Below are 18,071 nucleotides of genomic sequence, written 5' to 3'. Positions count from 1 at the left end.
TCCTACCCGGGATCGCCCAGGTGAGGAGCGGCTGGAGGTTCCTAGAAACTGGGAGTGGCCGGCGGGGATCCGCCCCCGTCGCGCCGGTGAGTGCTCCCGCGACCCCCGGAGGTGGGCAGAGGTGTGCTCTGCATAGCCCGGGGGGTTGCCAGTTCCCTCCCAGCCGGCTGGAAGAGGGAGGGAGGGAGGGAGGGTGGGAAAGTGCGGCGGGGTGGGGAGACAGCTTCAGGCACACCTGCCGGGCGGCGAGGCGGCGGCGCAGAGAGGAGCGGGAGCGGGAGCGGGAGCAACGCGCCCGGCGACTGGAATGGCAGGTAAGGAACGAGACGTCGGCCGGGAACAGGGTCCGGGGGGTAGCGGAGTCTCACTGTGCCCCCTCTCCCGCGGAGCCGGCGGCTGCCGCGCCCGTCGCCATCGCCCTGGTGCGTGAGTTTCGCACGGGCTCGGGATGGCGGCTGGCAGGGGGGTGGTGGTCAGGGGCGTGTTTGCGCCTCTTTTCCCCAGCCGCCTCCTCAGGAATGGCCTCTGGCTCGGCATTTCTCTAACAGCACCTCCGGGCTGGCGAAAGCAAAGCGCTGTGTCCCTCGGCCCGCCCGCCACGGGAGGAGGGTATCCCGGGCGGGAAGGGGGGGTATCCCGGGCGCGAGCGGGGTACCGGCTCCTAGAAAGCTCCACCAACCCCGGCCCTCTCCTGCCTTCTCCCGCCTCTCCCTCTTCTCCTTCTCTGCCGAGCCTGCCGGCCGGGAAGCTGATCGCTGCTTGCAGTTTCTGGAAGAAACACTTTGATTTAAAGGCATAAATCTGCAGCCAAGAAACAAGAGTTCAAACCAGCACAACTTCTGTGACCTGCTGTTGCATTCTCCTCCTACATACTTGTGTCCAAGTGAGCCTGTCTCAAATAAGAGTTAAGTTTCTGAAAGAAACACCTTGTTTTTTATTCAACCTAGGACAACCCAGATTTCTGTGTTTAGGCTTCTAAGCTATTTGGTGCTGGAAATGAGACACTTGAGTCTTTTTTGTGGAATCAACAATTCTCTTTTCCTGATATTCTTCATCCATCAGACTCCAAGCCTCCTGTGTTTGTATTTGGAGGATTAACTTCTGCACAGTTCTCTCAGGCATCCTCCTTGCTGTGCTAGTTATCTATCTGAAAGAGCATGATATTCTAAGCACAAGAATGGGAAAAAACACAACGCCAAAACCCAAGGAAAAGGAAAAAGACTGGGATGTTTCCTTCCCCCGTGCAACATGAACCACTACACTGCCCCGGTGATGTTTGTGTGTCTCCAGTACAAAAGCTGGACTTGATGCCCTCATCAGAGTGGCAGGTAACCATGCCTGCTTTGGAGGAGAGGTGGTCCCAGAAGATCTTTACTGTGCTTTGCTTTGCCAGCTAAAAGTATTTGTGATAGCCTGTGAAGGAGATTTTATTTCTCAAGTGAAAATAGATAATACTGGTTGAGTTGATCCACAGCTGGGGAGAGTGCTCCTTGCACATACCTGCTCTATCACAGCTTGTAGGATTTAATGGAGCAGGTTCACCATGGCTCTAAGGGGTTTTGGCCCACTGACTTTTGTTTTATTTGATTGGCAGAGCAGTTGCCTTGTTGCTACATGTTTCCAGGACTCCGTGCTGCTGTATGGCAGATATGTATGTGAAGGATATGCTTATGTGATTCCCCCTTGATTCCAGTACCTGTAGCCAAACTGCTCTTTGGGATGGTGCCCTTGAGAACTTAAGTTTGGTCATCAATGCTTGGGCATGCACAGGGCAAATGAATCCTCAGGGGTTCATTTGCTTGATCCTCTCAAGCCCCACTATGAGAAAGCGTGTCCCAGGCTCTCAAAATTCTTGGTCCTGAGAGCCATTCCCAGGGATGGGAAATAAGGGAATGTGTGTTGGTGAAGAGGAATTTAAGAATGCTTCAAGGATGAAGACGTCATCTTCCCTAGACTTCCTACTGTATTTATTCCTACCTCCCTTATGCACTGCCTGCCTTCTTCCTACCTCTTGCTCTAGGTGGACACTCAAGATCATGCTGAACCAATTTGTATGTAAAATATCTTCTAATGTATCTGAGTCCCATTTGCAAGACTAACAGGTCATTTGCAGGATCATACCTTGACCTATGTTCTCCCATGCCTATCATGCCTTCTGTGCTCCTCCACCATTTGTCATCATTTTTATCCTTTCCTTTTATCCTTCCAGCTGGCGAGAATGCCCCTCTTCAAGTCTGCAGCCTCTCTGAGCAGGAGGAGGAAGAAGACTCCATCTGGGAGAAGATCGAGAGTGCACGACACCAGCTGACCCGCTCCCTGAACCCAGCCAAGCTCACCCCATACCTGCGCCAGTGCCGTGTGATAGATGAGCAGGATGAGGAGGAGGTGCTGAACTCCTGCCGATTCCCTTGCAAGAGCAACCAGACAGGTGGGCAAAGACCCAAACTTGCAGTTAGATGAGCCTGGTTTGTGGGGAATAGCCTGGTTTTAACATACAGTGAAGGCTAACCAGCGTGTGGTGGTGGCCTTCTGCTTCCACTCACTGCACTGCTACCTCAGCTTTGTGGCTCTTTCAGGTGCTCTGTACCCAGACCTCCCCCTCATCCTCTGTGAGCCTCCCTCGGCATACACACACATGAGTGCAGTGCTCTCACCCCATTCCCTCTTCTAACCATTCCCATTTTTGTGGATGGAAGTAGGACTGGTGGAGATGCTACCCATGCCCATGAGGCTTAGTTATGCTGTTTTCTTTCTGTTTTACAGGGAATTCATCCTAGCTCTTTATCCCTTTTGCCAGGTTACCTGATGGACATCCTTCGTCGCCGTGGAAAGCGAGGCTATGAAGCCTTCCTGGAATCCTTAGAGTTTTACTACCCAGAGCACTACACACGCCTAACAGGGAGGGAACCAGCCCAGCGCTGCTCTATGATCCTGGGTAGGGGCTGGGGCTCTGTTCTCCTTTCAGCTGCTGCTTGCATGGGGAGGGCCAGAAATCTGTGCAGGTGCATGTGCATGTGCCTGCATAAAAACCAGCTTCATACTACCAGTGTGTGAGGAACACTGACAGCTCTGTGCTCTGGAACTGGCTGGGAGGGGGCTACATATACAAGTGTGACAGACTGTGGTGCCATAAGCCTGGGGCAACAAGGGCTGTACACCTGCAGGAGAGCTTGGAACCTCTTGGTGGAAAACAGTGTTGGGCAAGTCTATTTTTTGGGGTTACCCCTGTTTCAGAAGCCAGGAACAGATTCTCTTTTGTCTCCTCCTAGATGAAGAAGGCCCTGAGGGATTAACTCAGTTCCTGATGATGGAGGTGAAGAAAGTGAGGGCTCAACGGAAAGAGCACCTGCTGAAGGAACACCAGCTCCAGGTGAAAAACCAGGCTTTGGAGCAAGAGCAGGCCCGGCTGGAGCAGCAGCTGAAGGAGCTTCTGAAGGTGCAGGAGCGTTGCCAGCGGTTGAGAGAGGAGTGGGACTCCAGCAATGTGGAGCTGCTGAGGCTGAAGGATGAGAACTACATGATGGCCATGCGCTATGCTCAGCTCTGTGAGGAGAAGAACATGGCTGTGCTGCGAAGCAGGGACCTGCAGCTGGTGGTATGTTCCTGAGGAGCACAAAGGTTGGCAGTGGAAGGTGGTGGGGGTCTGATGGCTGAGAAGGATGCATATGGATGTCCCCATGTGGTGGTTTGTGAGCGTGAAGGAGCTGATGGCAGGCAGGATATGTGTTGGGGCTCATGCCCCTGCTCTTGATGGGAATGTGCTCTGCAGAGAGGCTGAATCGTGGGCACAGTGCAGGAGGCTTGCCACTGTCTTGGGGCAGCTGGAGATACATCATCAGCTCCTGCCACAGCTGGAGGTATGTCACCTAGAGGAGCTAGAAGTCGGGATGATGCCTTCCCTGGCATTTCTCAGCCCAGGCTGGCTGCTGGTACCACAAGATTCTCTGCTGGCTCCTGCCTGCACTTGCTTCTTACTCTGCTGACAGCTGCCTGTGCTCTGTCTGGGCAGCACAGCCAGGCAGCTGATTCTGTCAAGCTGCATGCTAGCATTTACTTGTTCCCCGGGAAAGGGCTTGCATTTTCCTCTCTCTAGTGAGGATGGTGGCTGTGCAGGCACCCGCGCTGGGTGTGTGCGTGCTGTCTGGAGCTGCCCAGCTCACCTGGCTGATCTTAGGAGCCTTTTGGCCCAGACTCAGTCCCCCCTGCCACTCCCCACCACCTCCTCATCTCTCTCATGACGTTTGTAAGACTCATGCCCGGCATAGCTGAAGGAATTCATGACACTGCACTCCAGCTGCCAAGCTCTCACCTCCAGCAAACATGCCTCCACTTCCTGCCTGGGCAAGGACAGCCCTACCTTGAACCTATTAATAACCCATGTTTTTCAGTGCTCTGCTGCTTCCTGGCATTCCCCCTACCAGTCTGGCCTGGACCTCTCACACAGCCTTCTGATTACCTTTCATTCCTCATTCTGTTCTGCCAGCACCAGGATCCTCCCCACCTTTTTTCCTGTATCCCTGCCAATGCCAGCTCTCTTGGGCCTCTGTGGAGCAGGGAGGTGAATCATTTGTAGGTAACTGTGGGTTGAAGAAATCCCCCTGAAACCAGTGTCAGCCTGCCTTCTCCTCCTGAATCTGGGATCCAAAAATGTCTGGTCCTCAAAAGTAATTCTAAGTCTTTTGAGCAGATTTACAGAAGTTACTCTGTTTCTGAATCCCTCGTTGGCAATTTTGGCAGTGCTTCTTAGTGGCTTTGATAGGTTTCTGCTGTCCCGTTTCCTCTCAAAGCATTACTTAGCTGTGAAACCCTGGTTCTTTGATCTGTCTAATCAGTCATTACAGGTCTTTGAGGACCTCTCTGACTCCTAAAAGTAACTGACCTCTGCTGTCTCTGCATCTTGGGACATGCTGGTGGAGGAGTGTGAAAGCAGGCCAGGGTGTCATGGTGCCCCTGTGGTACCCTGCAGCCTCTGGCAGCTTGAACCTCAAACACTTCCCAGGCCAGAAGTGGCCCCCCGACAGTGAATAGCCTCCAGTGGATTTTTCTGCTCTAAATCTGTGTCTCAGCTGCTCTAGGAGCCTTTGAGATACTCAGCTGCTCGCTCTGGCAGCGCATCTGAGGTCTCATGTCCACCCAAGGTCAAGGCCAGCTGCAGTGGGGATTGCCCTAGGGTAGTGAGAAAGTTGTTGGAGGAAGAGAAGATCCTGAAACTGAATGTGCTTTTGCATGTGTATCCTTCTTTCCTTGAGGGAGAAGCTTTTTTGTGCATTTATGCTGCTAACTTTGGTCTGGTGGTAAGATGGTAACATACTCCTTTACATGGTTGCCCAGCCTTTGCTTTACTCACCTCCAGACCGGTTTTCTGCCCAGTGCCTTCTCTGCTTCAGTTGTCTGCTAAGGCAGAGGTGCAAGGCTGTGTGGGTCAGACTGTGTTTCTTCCCTGGGTTACAGGTGGACCAGCTGAAATGCAAAGTCTCCAGCCTAGAGGAGGAGTGCAGCCTGCTGAGGAAACAGGCATCTGCGCCGCCCCAGCGAGAGGCAGAGGAGCGAGGCCACACCGACACTGTGTCTGAGCTGTGGGCCGAGAACCAGCGGCTCACAGCATCTCTGCAGGAGCTGCAGGGCATGGTGCAGGTACCTGGCAGGGCAAGGCAGGCTCTGGGTCACCTCTTTTCCTGGGCCACCCCCAGTGCTGGTTACACAGGCACTGGAAAGATGGGTAAATCATTAGTTTGGGCTGGCTTGTCCTCTCCTCTAAGCATACTGCTTGGCTGTGATGGCTGCCATTGCTTCTGGGTCTGGGTAGCGATGGGTCCTTGTTTCCAGCCCTGTAACTCTGGATGTGCTTACAAGAGTGACTTAGTGCCTTGGAGTACACAGTAGATTAATGCAGGAGTGATAATGACAGTTGTGCCAATCGGCCAGTCAGTGCCCTGGTCTGATGCTCCCTTGGTGCTTGTGGTGCAGTGACAGTACCTGCTCACCTTCCAGACACCTGGTGAGCGCCCAGTGCCAGGCTCGGAGCAGATCCTACTGGACATCCTGGAGCATGACTGGAAGGAAGCCCAAGACGACCGGCTGGATCTCTGTCAGAAACTCAACTCCCTGCAGAGTGAGCTGCAGTGGGCTGAAGAGTTGAGGGATAAGGTAGAGCATCCATTACTGCCCCCATCACCATTTTGCATCTCTGCACACCAAGCAGGGCCTGGAAGAGAGGGGAGGGAGGAGGCTGTGAAGCCACAGCAGTTGCTGTCAGGAGAACTAATGCTTGCTACTTGCTGTTACTAGTATCTCCAGGAGGTGGAAGATCTGCAACTGAAATACCGGACACTGCAGAAGGACTGTGATCTCTACAAGCATCGTATGAACACAGTTCTACTGCAGCTGGAGGAAATCGAAAAAGAGCGGGATCAGGTGAATTGCTTTCCACCTCCCAGCAGGGCATTTGTCTCTGCTCTGGATACCCTTTCCTTCTCCAGTGGATCTTGTCCATCCACGCCAGGAGAGAGGTAGCATGCCAGTTCTCTGCCTTTTCTCACTCTGGCTCCTTACAGGCAATTCAGAGCCGTGATGGGGTGCAGCTACAATACTCTCAGAGCCTGATTGAGAAGGATCAGTACCGCAAACGTGTGCGGGTCCTGGAGGAGGAGCGGGATGAGCTTCTAAGCAAACTGAGCCAGGCAGAAGGGCTGAACAGCACACTGGAGGCACAGCTGCAGCGGTGCCAAGGCAGCCGTGTCCTGGGCAAGGTGAGGGTGGCTAGAAAGAAGAGGGAGGAGAGAAGGCAGAGGGGTCAGGACTCATTTCTGGGGCATACAATGGGATGATTGAGTCCCTTTTCTCCCAGATGTGCAGCTCTTCCTACTCCCTCTGCTCCAACCTCAGCAGCACCTGGAGCCTCATAGACAAACCCACGACTGGGCTTATCAGTGTTCTGGAGACTCCTGTTACACCATTCCCAGGGGATTCAGCCATTCAGAGCATGGTGAGTGCTTCACCATGAGAGGCTCAGCTGGGGTCAGTGGAGACCCACACTGCTCAGGAAGGGCACAGAGGCATTGAAGTGCATTCATTGTGGGGCTCTGACTTGGTTGAAGACTTGGGCGTGGGGTGGTGTGTAAGGTGTGAGCAGATCTAGGATGCCAAGCTTTGCTCTCTGTCTCTGACAAAGTGGTCAATGCTGCTCCAAAGTGTGTAGCACTCAGCTGAGTGGGAAAGAGGGGAAAGGAACACTTTGTCCTGTATGACACCATGGAAATGAACAGCTTTATGTAATGTGTTAACCTTCTCAAAATAGTTTTATTTTACAAATGCTGGGAGAGAAATGCTTTTGAATCCTATAGTAGCATCATACTGTTTTTAAGGGAGTCAGGTTCATTCCTTTGACTCCTTGAACTATCACCCTAGAGCACCCTAAAATAGGCACTTCCACAGGTTACTCACACCTCTGGATGTGTGGTGGCTAAAAGTGAAATATAAGGACAAGATTGGATATTCACTTTATCTCCTGCTCCCACAGCTCATACATTGCTAAAACATGGGGATGCAGTGCCATGGATCTCTATTTGAGCTATCTGGGAAAGCGAGGTGCCCTTGACAGTTTGGAGGGATGTGGATTATCTCTAAAGGTGGTTGTGATACCTGAGGAGCAGTTTGCAACCTGGCCTGACAGGAGGGGAGAGTTGGTGCTGGGTTGATGTTAGCAAGCATCTCTCTTTCACTCTGCCCAAGGATGTGACTCCTGACAGTGAGAAGGATATCAACCGCCTTTCCACCTTCCCCTTCCCTCCTTGCATCGGCTCCATCCTTCGTCGGCAGCGGGAAGAGAGGTGCATGCCCTACAAAAGGTGATTGCTGGGGGCTGCTTGCGTCTGTGTCTCCTCTGTGGGGCTTGTGGGAGCCAGGAAGAACTGCTTGGCAGGGTTAGGAGAGAACCTGGAGTGGAAACTGAGAGTGGGAAGGCTGTCTAGGAGCTGTGTGCTGGCTGCAAGGGTGTTTGTGGATGGCAGGGAAGTCTGTGGAGGTGGGATTGAGAACAGAACTCACAAACAGGCTTTGGAAAAGCTGCTGCCTTACAGATCCATTTTGTGTTTCCTTTGTAGTTTGTCCTGTGGATCCTTTAGCAGCATTGAAGATGCAACAGGTACCAGGGTGGGGTTTTTTCCCCAAACACCTTAAGCTAAAAAGAAGTGGTGGCTGTGAGGAGGGGGGTTGGACAACTCAGCCTCCCTCACACCTTTGGTTTGTGCAGCTCAGTGTGAGGGTTCTGCACCTGTAGCAGGGTGGTATGGACCCACACATCCCCCAGCACAGCAGCTGGAAAAGCTGGCTTTTCCTCTGCAGAGCAAGTAGCTATTCGCATCAGCTCTGTTTAATTCATGGAAAGCCATGTTGAAGGTGTGGTGGGGAAGTAGGTAACAGAAGAGGGACATGCCTTTGCCTTGGGATGTTAGTCATCTGCTGCTACTTGGGTGATGGGTTATGAATCTCCTGGAGGGAAGCTTCTGATGCTGGCAGGTCCTATGTTGGGTGCTAGTGGCTGGTCTCTGAGCACATCAGCAGCCACACCCTGGCTGCTGCTGCCTTCTGACCAAAATGCTGATGAAAGAAATGAAGATTTGACTGTTCTCAGGAGATGTGGAAAACCCTTTCTATGAGGGTGACTGTTCAAAGCCCCCCTGCAGCCTCAATTTTCCAGTCAGATGCTAGAAAATGGCCAGGAGAGGGTGACAGACCCTTGCCACCCTGAGAACATGAGCTCCCTGCAGCATTAGGAGAGGTGATGTGCTCCTTCTCTCCTTTTTGCTCTCTCCTAGGCAGTGGTTTTGCTAGCACCTTGCTTGGGGCCTTCTCCTCGTCTTCCAGCAGCACCAGGGTGAAGTCGGAGATCTGCTTGTCCACACTTCCCAGCCGCAAGGAGGTCACCAGGAGGTGACCACTGCTCTCTGAGTTAGGCAGTCTGTGCCAACTGCTTGAGGGGACATTTTGCGGTTGCCAGGGCACTGTGTTTGGGAGACACTTCCTTTCTACCTTTCCTCTTGTAGGCTCTTTCTTGCTAGTGGGAAAGGAGAGAAATAAAGATCCTATAGTCCTCGCTTCCTAGCAGGACTTCAATTTCTTGTGCTGTCCCATTAGTTACAGCAGAGGTGGGGATGTTGCCCTGGACTGGACATTGTAGGAGCCCTGCTTGACTTCATTGTTTGGACTGATGGGATGGAAGGGGCTGTGTGGATTCATAAGCTCTGTGTGCCCTGGTGATGGGCACACCGTGAATCACGAGCTCTGTGCTGCAGTGAACACCTTGTAGCTGGACACAAGGCATGGGGGATTTGTTTTTAGAAAACAGAGTAAACTTCAGTTGCCAGACTTGGCATTTCTTCTTGCCAGGTCACTGGTGGTACAGCTCACTAGTGTGGGTCACCCCAGCAACCTCTCACCCCAGGAGAAGAGGCTCGGATCAGACATCTCCATCCTTGGAGGGAACAGGACAGGGATTTACGTCCAGTGGGTCAAACCAGGCTCACAGGTTGAGGACGCAGGACTCAGGGAAGGGTGCCGACTTATTGAGGTGAGTCTGAGAATGGGCTAACTTTGTGGGTTTGCAAAGCACTGGGATGATGAAAGGAGAGTGAAGTAATCCCCAGTGCAAGCTGATCTCTACCCAGCTTGAGGTCCACCTCCATTTCTTTTGTTTCCCCGAACTGTTCCCTGCGTAGAGCTTTATACAGCACAAATACCCATCCAGGTCTCAGGCACTCGAGTGTACCTATGTATATAAAAGTCCTGAGACCTTTTGAAACACTTTCTTGAGCTGTGGGTGGGGAGAAACAAAAAGGAGTCACACGAATAAGATGTGCATGTCCCTGGAGTTGTCTGTCACCTTGTAGTTTTTCAGAAGTTTGCATCCTGCATCCTGCTCATGCTCTTTGCAAAGCAAGCAATTCTGGAGCAATATTTCTCAGGCCTCTGTGACCCTTCTGAGCTATAGAGAATAATTGCTGTGAAGAAAGCTCCTGAAGGGAAGGAAAAGCATTTGTTTTGCTAAGAATGACAACACTTGAAATACAGCTATATTACTTGAATTAATATCTCACCTGTAACTGAAAATAAAACCAATTCTCCTGCTCCCACACACATTCATGCACGTGCATTTCCTTTCATGGCTGCCCAGCTTACAGACTGGGTGGTGGCTGACAGCAGGTCAGAGGCAGAGGGAGCCAGAGGCAGACTGAGGATGCTTTGTCCTCAGGTATAGGTTTTCCCAGGCCTGCCTCACTGTGTAACATCTCTTATGTAATCCTGCTGGGTGAGAGAGTTGGGGAAGCCTGCTCTCCCAGCCCTTAAGTCTAACAGCATCGAGTCCTTGCTAGCTAAGGGTGCCATCACTGAAGGAGGAGGTGCTTTCCCTGGAGAACTGCACACGGGAGGTTGCCTACCTGAGCCTGCTGCACTGGAGTGAGCCCTCAAGTCTCATCTTTCAGCTGGACCCAGAAGGTAAGGTGCTGGCAGCTGGCTCTTCTTTGAGCCTGAGCATTCTGCCTCATTTTCTAGACGTTCTACCCAGCCCTGAAGATAAATCTCAGTTATTCTCTCTCCTCTCCTGTTTGGTCCTAGGCCACCATGTCTGACACAGGTTAGCCGTAGCTCCAGTAGCTTTCCCTGTCTGGTGTGACTTGTGCATCCTCTGAGTTACAGGATGGAGGTACAGACCTTCTGTCTGTTTGCCTCCTCTGCACCCCTCACCCCACCCCAATCTGTAGCGTCACAACTGTGCTGGGGACTTGGCTAGCTTATTGGTGACGGTTGCCTCCTGTGTCCCTGCCTGCCGTGACCCACAGTGTATGCTTCAGGATACCAGGCTCTGCGGGAAGCCCTGGAAGAAGGGAAGAAATTTTCTGGAGACTCGTTCTATGTACGCACCAACCTGTCCCTCCTGGAGCCATCAGACCCTTATGCGCTGTGCGTGAAGTGTCGGGAGATCCTCCACATCACGGACACCATGCACAAAGGGCGTCTGGAGTGGTACTGCTCTCGTGTTGATCCCTTGACCATGCGGGACCTGGACAAGGGGACAGTGCCCAACTACAGCAGGTAACCAGGGTGAGGTGGAAGGCAGTGGATACCTGCCCCATTTATCTGAGCATCCCCTAACAGTCCTGATGGGTGCAGGCTGGCCTCTTCAATAGTGTTGGATACCCAAGCCTTGTATGGGGGGTACCAGTGCAGTAGTATTTGGGAGCCCTTGGGAGGCCAGGAGGTTGAGTGATATGCCTGTGCTCCAGCAGGTCTCTGGGCTGGGGAAGATGATGACAGCAGTCTATGGTCCTGAGGCCTTTGGAGTTTCTTGAGTGCATGCTCTCTGTCTTTTCAGGGCTCACCAGCTTTTGAAGATCCAAGAGAAGGGCCACATGCCTGGGCAGCAGAGAGGCCACAGAAATAATGTAAATCAAAGAAGCAGGTGATGAGCACCATGTGTGTGTGCCCATTGCCATCCCACAACATCAGCATGCAATCTGCCCCACTCTGTTGGTAAAGCATAGAGGTGGCAGATGGGTTAGCAAGCAAAGCAGGGGCTTATAGCCCAGGTAGTGTTACTGCTCCATGGCTGCTTTTTCACCACTTCCCCACTTCCCAGACTGAACTTAGTGGGTGGCAGACCCTATTCCATACTTTTATAAAGGTGCTCCATCCCTTTTGCCGGAGGGTGTTCTTCAGCCAGTTTTGCATGTGTGTGAGAAGGTCAGTGCTCTCAGTCTTATAGCCCTCACTTTCTCCTCAGCTAAAGAAACGGGCCTTAGACCAACTACGCTTGGTGAAATCCAAACCACAGAGGAGCCCAGAACAGCCCCCTCAGCAGCTATGGCTGGACCCCTGCTCAGGTGAGCTGTTAGCCCTGCACTGCCTTGTCACCCTTGGAGACCCAGTTGTCTCCTGTGGGCACTGAAGGGACACTGTCATCTGGGATGCCTCAGTCTTTCTGCCCAGAATACCTCTTATAACTCTGCTGATGGGATTTTGAGAAGTCTGTACATATTTAAAGCCTCTGCTCCTTTTCCCTGGTTTTCTGTGTTTTTTCATTGCTGCTGTCATTCTTGGGGTCATCTAACTTTTTGTGGAGAATAAACTAGTGTGTAACTCAAGAGAGTCCCAGGAAATGGGCAGGGGATCTACATCCAGGGTATCTGCCTGTGAACGAGTGTTGTAAGCAGGGTAGGATCTCTCCTGGGACGTAACATGGTTGGTAGGTACCTCCATGATTCAGGATGAGGGGTTGGGAGAGGAAGAATTGGATTATCTGTAGGCTAGTCTGGTCTTCTGTGTTCTCACCTTTGGCTTTCTTCTTCATTACTGTCTTCCAGGTGCAGACATGAACCTGAAGCCTTACAGTCTGGTGCGCCCTGTGGTGGTGAAGGCACCCCGTCCTGTGGTGCTGTCACCAAACTGCATTGTACCACGACTCATCAGGAACCTGCTGGACTTGCCCACCTCTCGCCTGGACTTCCATGTGTGCCCAGCAGGTAGGCAGCAATGAGTGGTTGGCACATCCAGGGCTGTTTTAGGAGCCTGTGGCTGAATGAGGTAAAGAATGTGAAGGCTGTTTTCCCTTTTTACCTCCTGTCACTTCTTAGCCATACAGTGGGAACCTAAGATGTTCCCTAAAGAGGTCACTTCTGTGAAGGCCTTGGTCAGTCCAATTCAGGGAAGAGTAGCTCTTGTCTTGGAAGTTTGAGTTACAGTCTTATGGGACTCTCGGAAAGCACATGAGATGTCTCTTCAGTGACTAAGTTGTGGGAGTCTCTCAGTCTTCCCACAAAATACCTGTTTACAGGTCACTTTTTTGGGCTTAATGTCTGTAAGATGTTCTCTGCTATTTTTAACTGTGTCCTATCCCTTTGGCTGACAGGGAAGCCAGTCTTCCCTTCTAGACTCCTGAGGCATGGGGATCTTCTCTCTTCCCTTGAGGAGGTGGTGGTGACATTGCCTTGATGCTCTAGGTGGCTCTTTCCAGAGATGAAATCCCTGCTTGATGTAGGATCTGCCGATTGATTTCATAGCAGCTCTTCTTTCCCAGGAATGGGAGGATCCAGCCTTAGAGCTGTTGTCCCCTTCCTTCTGCCAGCAGTGTGAGGCTGACACACTGCCGAAGAGGCTGGTGGGGAAAGGGCATTTCTCTGTAGGGAATGGTCAGAGAGGACAACGCCTTCTTTCCTCCTTCTTCCTCAGTTCTTCATCACTCTCCTTTGCCAGTTTATAGAGTTCTCCCTTTGCTAACTGCAGGACTGAAAAATGAATCAGTATCTTTTTTGGAGGGGTGATTATGGAGTTAGTAAAAACCTCTGGTTTGCTGAAGAAGGATGGCTCTGAAACTTTTGGCTGCTGGGCTTAGCTGAGTGACTTGGCCATATAGGCTGTCCTGCTGAGCCCTCTGCAGGGTCCCCTTCACATTGCATGGGGACCTGCTCCGATGCCTTTATTGTGGCTGGGAATTTACACTGAGGGCAAAAACTCCATGCTCCCCTGCCATTTTTGCCTGCTACTTGGGAGGGAAAGTAACCCATGAGTCCCAAGCCATTTCTCTTTTCTGTGCTGCCTTTGTTTTTCTTTGAAGAACGTCTCAGCCAGCTGATCTTCCCTGGGAGCTTGTTGCTTGCAAAGGAAACATGGCTTTGCAGGCTCCATGTCTACCTAGGAAGTACTTGTGCCACCAGCCAGAGGTAGCAGAGGATGCCCAGCCAGTCTTGGTTTTGGGATAACTGGAACGTGCTTTGGATCCAGTTCCAAACACGCCTTCTGCTAAAATATATTACTTTATTTCTATCTTAGGGATGTGCAGCTCCTGAAAGCCTTATTATATTCCGATCTTGTCTTTCTGTGGCTGTGTGGACAGCTGCCTAGAGCAGCATGGTTGGCAGGTAAAGCCCAGTGCCTGCTTCAGCCATATAGCCCATGTAGCTCTCAAGCCCTGCAGAAAACCTACTTGGCAAAATAGAGTGGTTATTTTCTGTACTCTGTTGCGGGGGTTGGGACAGTGTGGTAGTTGGGAGGGGCGCTGATAATGTCCATGAGCCAGCTTGGGCTGGTGTGGTACAACAAAAGGTGCTGCTCTTGCCATGCAAGGTGTCTTCAGCTGTGGTATCTTGCTTGTTCCATACCAGAAAGCTGCAGGAGATCCATGCTAATGCATACTGTTGTATAATTAGACTTGCTCTCCAGAATCCATAAACAGGACTCAATAAGCACCAGCACAGCAGCAAACGTGCGGGATCTGAGGTAAGAGGTACATGCAAGAGGCAGAAGTGGCTGACATCTCCCTTTGATATGTCCTCTTGACTCACAGAGAAACTGGCAGTAGGGGATCCCAGTGCAACCCACGCTCAGGTGTGTCCTGTGTCTAGAACTGCCCCACAGGACCCGAGGGAGAGCTGGCGAATCCATGTGATCCGGGAGGCAATGGAGAAGGTGCTGAGCTGTTTGGTGCCTGGAGGGAAAGCCAGGATAGGGCATCTCATTCAGATAGGAGGAGAGGAGGAGACAGCTGATTGGGGGAAGAGGGAGAGTGGTATGGTGACAGAGAAGGAGCTGCTTGCTTGGGGGCTATGTAGTTTGAAGAGTGTTTTAGCTCCAGGTGCTGGAGTTGTGGAGCAGCAGATATGGACACTTCCCTGAGTCTCTGATGAACTCAGATAAAATAGATGGTGAATGGGGATTCATGGGGGAGGCAGTGGGACATGCCATACACAGAAGTGACCTGCCTGCTCTCACATTCCTCATCTTCACCAAAGTGGCAACAGCTCTGCTGAGGGCAGACAGAAATGTGAGGCTGTGGGTGACAGCAATGACAAAGGGGATGTGAAGACAGGCTGTGGCTGGGAAAGGGGTCCAGCGAGCTCTTGGGTTGGGTTGGCAGTGATGGAGTGGGCGACCCTGCTCTTTAATTTTCCCCTTTCCTCTTGGCACTGTCCGTAAATCTTACTTTTAATGGAATTAGTATTGGAAAAGCAATGATATTGCACAGTATGGGTTTGATTTAATGTAACTGTCAGGGGCTGGGGTTATTTTTTCTCCATTTAAATCAGTAAATCTATTCAATTTCCCTTCCAGAATAAACACTGCCTGCTAGAGCTGGGAGTTCAGGGTGTGAGGGATCTAATTAAAAGTGAAATATACCCCATCGTTATCCATGTCGAGGTCACTGAGAAGAACGTTAGAGGACTCAGGTAAGAAAAGACGGAGTGGCGTGGATTAAAGCTATCATGGGAGGAGAGAAAAGCCCTTGTCTCTGTTCAGAAGGAGAGCAAGGATCAGGCGAGAGCACTTGATATGTATGTTGGGTTGGCCACTGTGAGGAGAATAAAGACAGGAAAACTGGCCTTCTGTACGTGTGAGGGAGTTGCTGCATTGTTTTGCCACCTCATCTCTCTATGCCAAGGGTAACATTTGTCACTGTGATTTCCTCAGGAGCTTGCTGGAGAAGGCAGGCCAGCGGGACTCAGAGGTGCTGAAGGTGTGCCGTGGTGTGGAGCAGGCTCTCCATGCTCTGCCGTGCTCCTGGGCCCGTGTGGAGCCCCATGCCTGGACCCATGCTGAGGAGCTGCCCAAGGTGGTTCGCGGGTGCATCTTTCAGGAGCAAGCCCGCCCACTATGGATTGAGGAGGGTGATGACTGAACTGGGGGTAGCAGAGTGGGTACTGCCAGCTCCTCTTCCCAAGAGGTGTTCTCGGAGGTCCCTGCCTCCCCAGGCCCCTCCAGGTAGAATGTTCTTCCTCCCAAAAGGGATGCTGGCAGCAAAGGCCCACACAGGTAGTCCTTCTGGTCCCCTTGAGGGGCACCAAGAGCTGGTAAGTAACACATGCTGCCTCCCCCATCTGAGCTTTCTGTATTTTATTGGAGGGACATCTTCCACTGTCAAGGTGGAAACCACCCTCCTGGGCTGTTCCCCATTACCTTGGACTGCCCTTGTCTCTGGTACGTGGTCAGATTGACAGATAGGGAATGCAGGGGAACTGTTGGGATCAGGCTGTGTAGGAGCATCTCTCACACGTATTTGAAGCCCTTCTCGCATCACCACCACCTCCCCTGTCCTGTGGCACTGTGTGCTCTGGGTCCCCTCTTCCCCTCTCTACCTCGCCTCTGGCCCCATGGCACAGGGAGCATGGCTTATATGCCTATGCCTATGCTCCACTGTGGCTGGAGAGACACTAAGGTTGCAAGAAACCCTCGCTTTATCGGAGCTGTACTCTTTATTGCTTGTAAATTATTAATGGAGCCTTTTATTGGCAAACCATGTGTAAAGGAGAATTAAATACCATTCATAATGGGAATGCATGGCAGGCTATGGGCTTGTGTGTTACTGGGAAGGTGTGGTTGATTTTTCTTCTCTATTAGGCCAGCCTTCAAGGGGAAGGAGGGAGCCCTGACTTTGGTATTGTAGGGCAGCAAAAGGTGTGGGGAGAGGACAGATTGTGTGCCACAGACCAAGTCCCCTCTCTTTTCTACTTGACCTCTGGTTTTCAATCCCTTGCCTCTCCCAATGCTGATGTTGGCCAGATTACTTTAGGAAAGTCAGGGAAAAGCTCACTTGATGTGTCTGGCTGAGGTCCCTAGAGCTTTGCATGCCTCCATGCCCTGATTAGTGTTAAGTGACGAGCCAGTTACCTCATCCTCCTGGGGGACAACAGGGTGACGGAGCCCAGCCAGGCTGCTAGGAGAAGGGGGGATGGTGCCCCTGAAAGGGGAGTTCTCACCTTAATACGGAGCCAAGAGTGGGTTCAAACTCTGGCAGAGGGAAGATGGAGAGTTTGGGTAGCTGCGACAGTGTTCATCTCTGTTAGCATGGTCCTGACTCCTGACCAATTGCCGTTATCAGACCCACTATGGGAAAGGGGTACTGGGATACCCATGGTGAGTCTGCTGAATCTGGGGTCAAGGGGAGAAGATGGGCAAGCAATACCAGAGTCAAGTCCTCTCTGTGTCCTCCTTGCCCCTGTGATTCGGCAGTGCTAGTGCCATGCACTTTTGAAGCTCTGAGCAAAGATTAACTTGCTGATCTTCATGAGTCCCCTGTGAGGTGTTATTTCAGGCTCTAAACCAGTTGCCTGTGTCTTTTATGAGGATGACAGTGAAGGGGGAGGAAAGAAAATGAAGACTTTAACTTAGAGTCACTGAAATGTAGAGCAAATCTTAGGTCTGCCCTGGAGCCATGCAACTCTCCTCTCAGGAAAGGGGGAACTGGCATACACATGGCTCCAGATGAAAGCTCCCAAGTGACACCCACTCCCGGGGATGCAGCCTGAGCATCCCGGCACAGCCAGTCCCCTGGGAGGGTGCTTGCCCTGCAGGCAAACAAAGTGGGACTCTTGTTGAGCTGATGAGAAGACAAGTCCCAAAGCAAGCTCCCATCCACCTTGTCATGAATTTGAAGATTAGAATTTGCAACTTTGCAGAAAAAAAATAGCACTTGAATATCCAGGGAAAACACTGTATGAGGCACTCTGACTCAGGGCTTGAAAATTCTTACTGCCCTTGCTGGCACTGAGAATCAACCCCAGCCCTATAGCCTGGGCGAACAGTGGTTAAAAGCTCGCCCACACACTTTGAGTAGTCAGGCTGTGCTTCCAGCTAATCACTTGTTACCCCTGCAAAAGAGACCTCCCCCAGCACCTCTGGTATCCCTATCTCTTGTTGTCAACCAGAGGGCTGGGAGTGAAGGTGGCACAGGGGGATGCACAGACATGTCCAATCGTGCAGAGTGGTGGTGGGGAAGGAGCCGGAGGTGCCATTTTGCTGCTGTGCCTGTGTGTCTCTGGGGTTTTCCAAAGAGAAATGACATGTCCCTTCCTTGCCCAGGAAATGGGGAAAGGAATCCTCATCATGGACCACACAAGAGCCACAAAGGACAAGTTGCTGAGCTCAGCTCTGCTACAGCAGCAAGGATTTGGGTGGGATATAAACTCAGCAGTGACACTGAGCCCCACCCCTGAAAGTGTTCAAGGCCAGGTTGGGTGTGGCTCTGACCAACGTGGTCCAGCAGAAGGTGTCCCTGCCTATGGCAGGAGGCTTGGAACTGGATA

At 51.8% G+C, this 18,071-nt stretch overlaps 1 protein-coding gene across 1 annotated transcript; it reads left to right on the top strand.

Annotated features, from left to right (window-relative positions):
- The first annotated feature begins 232 nt into the window (after positions 1-232).
- Positions 233-16,321, top strand: CARD10 (caspase recruitment domain family member 10). Its single transcript, XM_071551735.1, has 21 exons — positions 233-314; positions 2,210-2,428; positions 2,798-2,935; positions 3,270-3,595; positions 5,452-5,634; positions 5,992-6,147; positions 6,289-6,414; positions 6,555-6,749; positions 6,848-6,985; positions 7,732-7,847; positions 8,103-8,143; positions 8,817-8,931; positions 9,388-9,568; positions 10,371-10,494; positions 10,851-11,091; positions 11,372-11,441; positions 11,780-11,879; positions 12,360-12,518; positions 14,339-14,460; positions 15,103-15,218; positions 15,460-16,321. Exons 1-21 carry the CDS (start codon positions 308-310, stop codon positions 15,665-15,667), a joined length of 3,081 nt encoding a protein of 1,026 aa, XP_071407836.1. The 5' UTR covers positions 233-307; the 3' UTR covers positions 15,668-16,321.
- Positions 16,322-18,071: the final 1,750 nt, after the last annotated feature.

The sequence above is a fragment of the Pithys albifrons genome, chromosome 3 (genome assembly GCF_047495875.1).
Source record: "Pithys albifrons albifrons isolate INPA30051 chromosome 3, PitAlb_v1, whole genome shotgun sequence".
Lineage (NCBI taxonomy): Eukaryota > Metazoa > Chordata > Aves > Passeriformes > Thamnophilidae > Pithys > Pithys albifrons.
This window is presented reverse-complemented; position numbering and strand designations above follow the sequence as displayed.